Genomic DNA, 9,928 nt, shown 5'->3' with positions numbered 1-9,928 from the left:
CTGTCTCCCTCCTTCCGTCCTCCTCTCCTGACCCCTCCTCCCTCCCCCCCCAAACCAGCCAGCAGAGGAGACTGACTCACATCACAGGCTAAAGGTGCTGGGGGCGGGGGGCGCCCACAAAGTCCCTGGGGCAGGCGGCCCGGCACTGGCACAAGGACGGCCTCCTACTGGCCTGTGCCCAGCATAGCCTGGACATGCTCCCAGCACCTCAGTGGTTGGACAGGCCAAGGCCAGGCCGATGGGCAGAGCGCAGGACTGTGCCCAGACCTGGGTCCAGGCAGCTGCAGGACAGCAGCTTCTCTGAAGGGAGAGGTTCCCCAGGGGCCAGGCTGAGCTGGGGTGTGGGGCCAGGGATGTGGGGTCAGCAGGAGGGACAGGCAGCAGGACGGGGCAAGGGGGCTCTGAGGATCAGTGGATGAGGGGGCAGGGCAGGGCTAGGCCACAGGTGACCCGAAATCCAAGAGGAGGCATCAAGAGCCGACACCTGGAAGCACCTGGATGGGCCCCGAGTCCACCCTGATGAGAGGGCAGGGACCGCCATGCAGCAGGACAGCCAGCAATCCCACCAGTGATGGGGTGACGGGCCGTGTCAACCCTGGTGAGGGACTGCTGTGACGGGTCCTGGGCGGGCGCTCACCATCGGCAGGGCGGGGGGCTGCGGGACTCAACCCAAAGGTACAAAGCAGGCCTTCGCACCTTCACAGCCTGCTTCCTAAACCAGGGAGGACAGAGGGCGGGAGGCCACACTCAGCGCCACCACGAGGGAGGATCTGGCCAAACTAAATGCACAGCCCCAGCATGAAGGACCCCATGGGCCCAGATGGCAGAGATACGGGACACACAGGCCGTCGGTCATCAGGTCCCGCGAGTGCCAGGAACCTCACATGGCACAGAAGGCAGACAGCCCCGCAGAGAGGGAGAGGCTGGTCAGGGCAGAAACCTAGGAAACGCTAACCCAGCAGCAAGATGGCCTTTGCCTCCAACAGATGGGCAGAAACTCAACATGGCCACCCAGGAGCTGGCCAGAGGGACACGGGAAGCTGGCTGCACATGTGGAGCGAGCAGAGGTGGTGCCCAGGATGCGCACTGCAGCGGCATTTCCCGCAGTGGTGACAGACTGGAGACCACTGGAGCAGACAGGATGCCTTGTGCTCAAGCCCCCCGGGGCACGACGCAGGGAAGGCCCCCCTGGAACCTACTGGGTAACTCGCCCAAGTCCCGCGGCAGGAGAGGCTGCAGAGGCTGCCGCGGGCACGGCTCAGGGTGCTTTCCAGACCAGGCCTGGAAGGCCCGGCTCCCAGCACCCGCAGGCCGAGCCCCACCGGGCCAGCCTGCCTCTGCCGACCCTCTGCAGGTACCCGAGGGCCTGGTGGAGTGGCGTGATTTGGGGAAATTACTACTGGATTCAATCCATTAACGTGTGACCCGAGAGGGTGGGCGGATGGGATTTACAACTTTCTTGCTGTATTTTTCTTATTCCTATTTTAAGGGAGCGTCACACATATCCTATTCCTATAAATAATGTCAACAGAGCAGGGGAAAGCCCTCTGGCCATCAGTGAGCAAGGGAGGTGAGGGACCCCTTACTCGGAAGAGGCCGGGAGTCTGGGGGGCATGGAGGCAACCCTGAAGGCCCCAGCCCCAGAGGATGGGCAGAGTCCCCACCTGGGCCTTACCTGGGAAGTGACCCACTCTAGCGGTCAGCAGTGGCTGTGCATCGCACACAATCACACAGCCAGGGCTTTGAGCCAGTCATGGGCATCTTCCCAAGATGGCTACTTTGAGGGGACAGACCTCACCGGCACAGTGACGCCACGGACTTAAACAATTTAGGTCTGCAGGGCTAGCCTGGTGGCACAGTGGTTAAGTTCACACGTTCCCCTTCAGCAGCCTGGGGTTCCCTGGTTCGGATCCTGGGTGCAGACCTACACACTGCTTATCAAGCCATGCTGTGGCAGGCATCCCATATATAAAGTAGAGAAAGATGGGCATGGATGTTAGCTCAGGGCTAGTCTTCCTCAGCAAAAAGAGGAGCATTGGCAGCAGATGTTAGCTCACAGCTCATTTTCCTCAAAAGGAAAAAAGAAACTCTAGGGTCTGTGACGGGCAGGGGCCAAGCCCTGGGTCAGACGGAGACGGGTAGGGGCTTCCGGAAGAAATCCAGCAGTGTTGTGGGTCCCTGCGGGACCAGCGATGGCAACATGGGGTGCAGAGGCCAGGGGCCATGGTGGAGGGGACAGATGGAGGTTGGGAGCAGAGAGCGAGTCAGCCCAGGGGACACGCGGAGGGAGGTGAGCACGGTGGTGACCCAGCTGGGACGGGAGCCTGACCAGGTGCTCCATCAACCAAGGGCCCACAGGCCTCACGTTCTCCTTTTGCTTCGTTCTATGGAGGAGGCAGGCACTGGGAGGCAGCCGCTGCCACTTCTGCACCGCCTGCGCCCAGGGCCCATGTGGCACAAGCTCGCTCGTCAAGTTTCAGCGAGACCCTGTGTCCTGCCGCCGAGGGACAGGAACATCCCCTGGGTAACCTCCTCGGGCAAACGCTGCCAAGTCTCCGCTGGAAGACAGTGCCCGGTGGGTACACACAGGCTTTCTCACCAGGGCGCCCAGCCTGCGCTGGGGGGACAGGGGACACCCCCTCCCTCGGAGACCCACAGACACAGACCCCCACGTGGGCTGCCGTCACTCTAACTGGCTGGCTAGTAGATGGGAGTCAGGCCCCTCAGTGCGAAGGGCCCCGGGGGGCAGGACCCACGACACCACGTGCCACCTAAGTCCTGCACCACCCACACCCACCCGCCTGCCCCACGTGCCTGCTGCCGCGTGAAGTTCTTGTCGGGGCCCAGGAGGTAGGGCGTGATGAAGCTCTCCCCAGGCCGCATCTGCGCCATGAAGCCGTAGAAGCAGAGATAGAACACCAGGCACCGCCAGGACTTGAGTTCACGGCCCGGCCCCAGCTCCGGGGGCGCCTGCTTCTCTGCCGCCTGGCTGGAGGGCGCCATGCCGCCCAGGCCCCGCGCAGCCTGGGGGACGGGAGGTGATGCTGCTCCTGCAAGAAGAGTCGAGAGTCAGGACAGCTCAGCCGACAGCTGGGCCCCCCGCCCCAAACTCAGCTGAAAGGTGCCTCCCCTTCTCACTCAGCTAGGACTGACACCCACCGAGCAGGGAGGGGGCCACCAGCCCGAGACAACCTGGGCACCAGGTCCACGCAGACCAGGCTGCGGCCACCTCCAGGGGCCTCCGGGCTTGCAGTCCCACAAGTAGCCACAATGTTAACTAAAACTAAATACAGTCTAAAATCCAGTTTCTGGGGCAGAGCAGACTCATTTCAAGCGCTCACAGCAGGTGGCTGGGCACACGTCCCTCCCGGGAGAGGTCTCAGGGACACAGCCTGCTCCGGTGGCTGGTGTCACAGCGCCCGGACGCGTCCACGTGCGGAATCCCAGCTACAGCTACTGCAGCGCAGCCCGGCCCTAAGGTGGCCCCGAGGGTGTGGGCAGGAAGAGGCCCTGCTGGGATGCACGATTCGTCCCCCCAGGAGGCCAGGCACACACCTGGCCACAGCACAGGTGGTCAGTAACGGGAGGCCAGGGGCACGAACTGCAGCCTGGAGCACCGACCCATGGGGGGGACTCCATGCAAGACCGGGGGACGCAGCAGACGGGGTTGGCAGGTAGAGCCAACAGTGAGGCAGGAGCCCTTGAGGGAGTGACAAGGTGACAGGCAGGCAGTGCAGAGGACAGACGGAGGCCCAGACCTGGAGCCTAGGGTCCCTGGTATCCCCGGAGGTTCCCCGAAGTGAAGCGTGGGCGGTAGGTGGGCCTGACTCATTCCAGATGGAGCATCCCAGCCAACAGGCCCTTGAGAAGTGGCTCAGGCGGCCTGCCCAGCCCATGTGCCTCCGGCGAGAAGAACTTCCCAACAGTCCCAGGCCTCCCTCTGGTACAGGGTGAGCAGCCCCTTTCTGACCCTACTAATCACCCCTCTAACATGGAGAGGCAGATAACCACGTCTATGGATCTCAATGCAGTTTCTCTGCTGCTCATTTTCGTTACTACGTCTCCAGGTGCCACGTGACCGTGGTTTTCCACTGAAGGCACGACAGAAGGTTCCTTTCCAAGCAAGTCAGAAAGCCAGCAGCCAGGAAGAACCACGTCAGGTGCAGACGGGCACCCATGCTGAGCAGACAGTGAAAATCGGGGAGGGCTCACCGCTCCCCCGGCCTCAGCGGGTGGGGACGCCCTGGACGCAGAGGCAGCTGGGCTGGAAGATGCTGGACAACTCCGTGCCACTGCATGGCTGTTCAGGGAGGGTGTCCATAGCGGGTCTGGATTTGGGGGGAATCCCCTCTAATCCCCAAGCAGTGGGCACAGAAAGTTCCCAAGATGTGGGACCAGTTTTGGGGGTCCAGGGGCCCCAAGGCAAAGCCGCCCAGATTCCTGACACTAGGTCCCCTGCGCTGGGACCGGCCTGTGGCTCAGGGACCACCCAGCAGGAAGCTTCTTGACTCTTCCCATGACGAGGCCCACGAAAGCCAGGTGACCGCAGAGACCCCCAGGGCCCCTGAAGCAGAGTGAGACCTCACACCAGGGGCCTGGTTATCACCCGCAGCCCTGGGCCTCAGCAGAGGGAATTGTGTGGGACAGCGGGATGGCTTCCGCCTTCAAAGCTCCCGTGTTTGTTTCTGTGACTCAGAGAAAAGGGGGGTAATGGCAAACCCCTCGAGAAGCCGGGGCTGGTGTTTCGTTTGGGGGCTACAAGGAAGAGCAGGGCGGGAGTGAGGGGCAGCCGTGAGAATTCCAGAGAGTTTCAAAGGGAGGGGACGATGGGGGGCAACAGTGGCCCCAGGAGTTGCAGGGTCCTGGGACAGCCCCCCAACGTTCTCAAGGGGCCCGAATGAAACAATCAGCCAGGGAGGGAGCTGGAACTCGGCCCCCACCCCGGCCCCCAGGAAAGAGCCCAGCACGGAGCACAAGCCACGCAGCTCCTGCATAAGAGATTCCAGTGCCTGCTTTTCTGACCCCCTGGCAGCTGCAGAAACAGGAGGGGAGGGGCTCCGGGCAGAGCTGTGCACCCAGCTGGAGACCTCACTGCAGCCCCAGGACACCCTCGGGCCTCTCCCTCCCCTAGCACACGGCCCCCTGGAGGGAGCAACTGCACTCTCACCAGCGAAGCGCCCGGTGGGGTGAAAGCCAAGAACTAAGCCCAAGGTCCCCAGGAGGGGGACCCCACCCTCTCAACCCCGGGGGCTCAAGAGCTCCCCGTACCTGGCCTTCCTGCTCCGAAGGCGTCACCTCCAGAAGCCACAGGAACTTCCCTTACCTGGTGTCCCCAGATCCCAGGCAACCGTCTTGGACACCAGCGCCAAGCACACCGCCTTCCCTTCAACCTCCCAGACCCCTGTGGCTTCTGAAACCGGAGGCGGAGCTTCTTAAAGAAAGTTGAACTGGGCCCGCCCCACACCGCCGTCTGAAGGTCTGGGGCACAGCCCAGGACTCTGCACCTTAACCCAGAGGCACGCCCAGCAGGGGACAGGCATGGCAGGGGATGGGCATGGCAGGGGACAGGCATGGCAGGGGACGGGCCTGGCAGGGGACGGGCATGGTGTGCTGGGACACCGCCTCGGGGTTCCTGGCTGGTCATGGAAAACAGCTCCTTCTGAACATCCAGGATCCCCAGACAGCACGCACGGCAACCCCACCCCAACCACTGATCAGGTGAGCCCCTGGCCCCCAGAGCCCCCCCAGGGCCCAGCCAGGAGGGGCTGCAAGAGGCCTCCAGGGTCACAACGCAGCAGTGGACCAGCCCTACTCCCCACAAGGGTGGACACACAGGGAGCCATCCCAGGTGACGGCAGGGAGCCCCGTATGCCCGAGGAGCTCACAGAGGGGGAGTGTCTGCAGACGCCGGGGAGCAGGGCAGACGGGACAGGGTGTACATCAGGGCTCTCCTGATGCCACCTCTTAGGGTGTGTCCTACGAGCTCACCCCTTCCCTCCCAGCCCCCCCAGGGCTGACCCCATCAAGCGCCTGCCCTCACAACCGCCCCTCCAGCTCCATCCCGCCGTCTGGAGACACTGCCCAGTGCAGCACTCAGCCTGCTGAGCAGCAACAATAGTGAAGTCCTCCAGCGTCTCCTGAGTTACACAACAGCCAGAGGGAAGGAGCAACTGCAGCCTTGGGAGAGAAGCCCAGGCCAGAATTCCTCCAGGGAAGGGGGGTAGGGGGTAGGAGGAGGGGATGGGTGGCCCAGGCCTCGGGCCACTTCTGATCTGTGATCACAGGATGCTAAGGACCCATGGACCCTGCAGCTCACTCGGAGCCCTGGGCTCAGTAACGTGGGCCTGGTCTCCCTCTGGGGACTGCGCTCTGTGTCTGCTCTACGTCTGCGGCCTGTTAGCTGACGTGGGTCTCCCCTTGGGCACCAGCCTTCCCCACAAACACTGGCTCAGAGAGCCGGCAGGTCCTCGCGGAGTCCCAGCAGGGTCTGTAGGAGCAGCTGCCCTCTCGAACACCAGGAGGAGGGACTGAGCCCCCTCTGCTCAGCACTCAGCGGGCTCTAGGAGCGCTGCCGAGCGCAGACGCCCGCCCAGGACAAAGGCAGCCCCTGTCCTGGGAGCACGTTTACTGCCACGTGGCCGGCCCCTGACCCTGCCCCGTGCCAGGAGGAGGCAGACCCTGCGAGGAAACCCGAGGAGCACAGAAGGTGCAGGATCCTCTCAGGTTCCCGACCCTCCCCTGATGCAGCCCCTCCTCCAATGGGGGTGGGGCCTGGTCTGTACCTCCCCTCAGGACACCTCCTGGTTCCCGAGATGAGGTGGAGATGAGGTCGTGCTGCAGGGGTCCCAGGGTAGAGCACAGACTGGGGGGGCGGGGGATGACACGCGGCAGTGCTGAGCTTGGTCACCTTTCACGGGCTGAAATGCCACCAAATGGCCTCACAGAAGGAAGGGGCCGGCCTTGAGGAGCTGGCACTGCAGGCAAGACCACCAGCTGGGGCGTGAGGGGTAACACTGACTTGAACTGAAGGGACCACTGGGGAGACGAGGCTCCTGAGTCTCCTGCGTCTCTTTGCTCTGCACTGTCACAAACATGTTTTCAAAAACTCCTGAGACAGGTTGAGGGGCTGTCACCTGCAGCCCCTCCTCTGGGCTGGACGAGGAGGTCACTGAGAAGTGAGCCAGGCAGGACAGGGCCAGGGAAGGAGCTCGGCCCACCCCAGGAGCAGCAGCTGCCATACAGGCACAGGGGCCAAGAATCCAGGGTCTTATCTGAAAGCCATTTTTAACACTGGCCACCACGGAAAAAACATTGAGCCGCACGACCCACACACATTTACGATTCCTCCCCAGGGCTCAGTGGGGGCCTCGGGCCCTGCTCCTCAGCGTTTGGGGAGGAAAGGCCATCTGTGCTGGGGACTGAGGGCCAAAGGGAGCACAGATGCAGAAGACAGCAAGACTAGGGCCTTGCCCGTGTTCTCAGGGGGGTGCGTCTGCCTCAAGTCTCATTTTGTCAGTATACTAAACTCACAAGGGGCGGGCACAACCACCGACACTGACAGGCGCCAGTAGTCAGCTGCATGGCTAAGGCTCAAAGCCCTCTGCCCAGAAAGTGCAGACTGCTCTTCCAAACCCGCAGGCGGGCCCAGCCCCATGCTCCAGGAAGCCGAGGCAGAGGGACCTTGTCACCGGCTCAGAGCCACAGAAAGGAGCCCAGAGGCAACAAACGTGCTCAAGCTCAGGGCAAGCGGGCAGCAGGACTAGCCTGGACCCCCAGTGCCTGGCCCCAGCCCAGCCCCAGGCAACTTCAGGGCAACCCAAAGAAGTACCTCCGGCCAGAAGGGTCATGGGGGAGGGTCATGGGGGAGGACCAGGGACCTACACCTCTGCCTTCAGGAGAAGTCTCAACAGTTCCTGCACCGACCTGACCCTGCCCACACCCCAGCACCTGCGGTGTTGGGGGGGGGGGCACTAGCTACTCCCCCAGCTCTGTCCTCCCAGCACCTAGGAGGGATGGGGACCCAAGAGCAGAACAAAGGCAAACACCAGCTCTCTCGTTCTGTTTTAAACCAGCCGCTACTGCCACAGGTTAATCAGGGAGGTTCATTACATTTTCAAACACCTGTTAGTAAAAGTAAGAATCCTTACATGCTTTCCCGAGGTCAGATGACAGACTTCCCTGTTCCAAACAATAAAATGAAATCCTCCGGCCACCACTGCTGTAGATACCAAACCCACGAGTTTAAGAGGCCCTGGAGGCATTGGTCATCTCTGTCCAGCACGGACAAGGACAGCAAAGACCCTCCCAAGGACAGCAATGAGCGGTGCACACGCAAGAGAATGCAAAGGCCCAGCGATACTGTCCAGCCGAGGCAGCAGGGTGCAAGCCATCGTGGAACCCTGGGCCGGGCGCGGGGCTTCCACACCTGCAGAGGGGCAGCTCTGCTGGGCCAGAGGGTCCTGGGTCTGCGGATTCAATCAGGGCTGCAGGGGGCTCTCCAGTCTCCCTCAGGGAGGGCGCGCCTGGTCACTCCTCCGCAAGGCGCCCAGCAGGCAGCTTCAGGTACTTTAGGAACGCGCCTGCACTGTGGGCGGCCCGGAAAACAGCTTGTTCTGCATGCATTCCAGACTTCCGAGCGGGCTCAGACTCTGATTCGTATCCTGAGACCGAGCAGGCTGGGGCGGAGACCCCGAGAGGGCGAGGAATCCAGGACACACGGGTGCGCCTGGGCCACTCCCCCGGACCCTCTAGGGCAAGCGTTCAGACCCGGAGTAAACAGGACCCCGGGCACAGTTTCCCCTCGCGGAGGTGCTTGAAAGACCCTCAGGAAAGGACGGACTGCGGGCAACCGGCTCAGGCCGCGGGACGACCTCGCGCGCTCCGCGCCGGCCGCGCCGAGGGCTGCCCGGAGGGGCGTCGTTCAGCGGGAACAGACGAGCAGCCGCCCGGCCGAGACCCCGGGCGCGCTAGGGGCCCTTCGGACACGTGCGTTCCCGGGGGCCGCCCGCCGCCGGTTCCCGCCGCAGTAGCACGTGCGCGGGGCCGCCCCACGCGGCTCCGAGCGCCCGGGGGAGGGGCCCGCGGGGTGCGCGGCCGCCAGCGCGGGGGGCAAACTCGGCGGCGGGGCCCGGCGGGCAGAGCGGGGACGGGGCCGCACGCTGACCCTCGACCGCGCTCGAGACCCCGGCTCCCGCGCCGCGCGCCCAGGGGCCCGCATCCACCTGCACCCGCCCCGCACGCGCCGCGCCGCCGCAGTACCTGGGCGGGAGCCGCTCCTCCTCCTCCTCCCGCGGGGCCCCGACTGACCTCCCGCCCGCGCGCCCGGACCACAACGCCCAGAGTGCCCCGCGGCCGCTTCCGGGAAGCGGGCGCTTCCGGGACACGCCCTCGGCCCGCGTGCACGGGCCGTCACCTGGACGCCCCGCCCCATCCCCGGCCGGTCACCGCCCCCTAACACGCGGTGTGGCGCGGGCCCCAACCACCCTTCCTGGATCCCCGCCGGACCCTCCGTGCCCTCCTGCAGCAGCCCCCACTGGCCACACCGCTACGTCCCCGCTTCCTCCTCCAGGATCCCCCGCTGGAACCCCCGCGCCCTGCCGAAGCCCCCACTGGCCACCTGGCTACGTCCTCCCCTTCCTCCTCCCGGCTACCCCACTGGACCCCCGTCCCCCCCCCCCAGCCCCCACTGGCCACCGCTCTGCGTCTCCCCCTACCTTCCCCCCGATCCCCCGCCTACCTCCGTCCCCTCCCGCAGCAGCCCCCACTGGCCACCTGCTGCGTACCCTTACCCCCATTCCTCCTCCTAGAGCCCCCGCTGCCGCGCCCTGCCGACGCCCCCCCTGGCCCCCCGGCTACGCCCCCCCCCCCCCCCTCCCCGCCACCCCACCGCACCCCCCCCCCCCCCCCCCACCCCCCCCCCCCCCCCCCC

The 9,928-nt window shown here is 64.6% G+C and overlaps 1 protein-coding gene across 6 annotated transcripts in view; it reads right to left on the bottom strand.

The window, feature by feature from the left end:
* Positions 1–9,445, bottom strand: part of SLC19A1 (solute carrier family 19 member 1) — a 13,669-nt gene extending 4,224 nt beyond the window's left edge. The window contains exons 1-3 of one of the 6 annotated variants that reach the window (XM_046651399.1): positions 8,426–9,226; positions 5,269–5,410; positions 2,815–3,050 (exon numbers count right to left, since the gene is read on the bottom strand). In XM_046651399.1, the coding sequence (XP_046507355.1) occupies positions 2,815–3,003 (189 nt within the window). In that variant the 5' untranslated portion in view covers positions 3,004–3,050; positions 5,269–5,410; positions 8,426–9,226. Of the gene's footprint in view, positions 1–2,797; positions 3,051–5,268; positions 5,411–8,147; positions 8,170–8,425; positions 9,227–9,258 lie in introns of those variants that run through there. The other 5 variants (XM_046651400.1, XM_046651398.1, XM_046651401.1 and 2 more) reach the window with 5 other exon arrangements.
* Positions 9,446–9,928: the final 483 nt, after the last annotated feature.

Source organism: Equus quagga, unplaced genomic scaffold (assembly GCF_021613505.1).
Source record: "Equus quagga isolate Etosha38 unplaced genomic scaffold, UCLA_HA_Equagga_1.0 72032_RagTag, whole genome shotgun sequence".
In the NCBI taxonomy this organism is placed as follows: Eukaryota; Metazoa; Chordata; class Mammalia; order Perissodactyla; family Equidae; genus Equus; species Equus quagga.
Note: the sequence above shows the minus strand (reverse complement) of the source record. Positions and strands in the feature narration are given on the sequence as shown.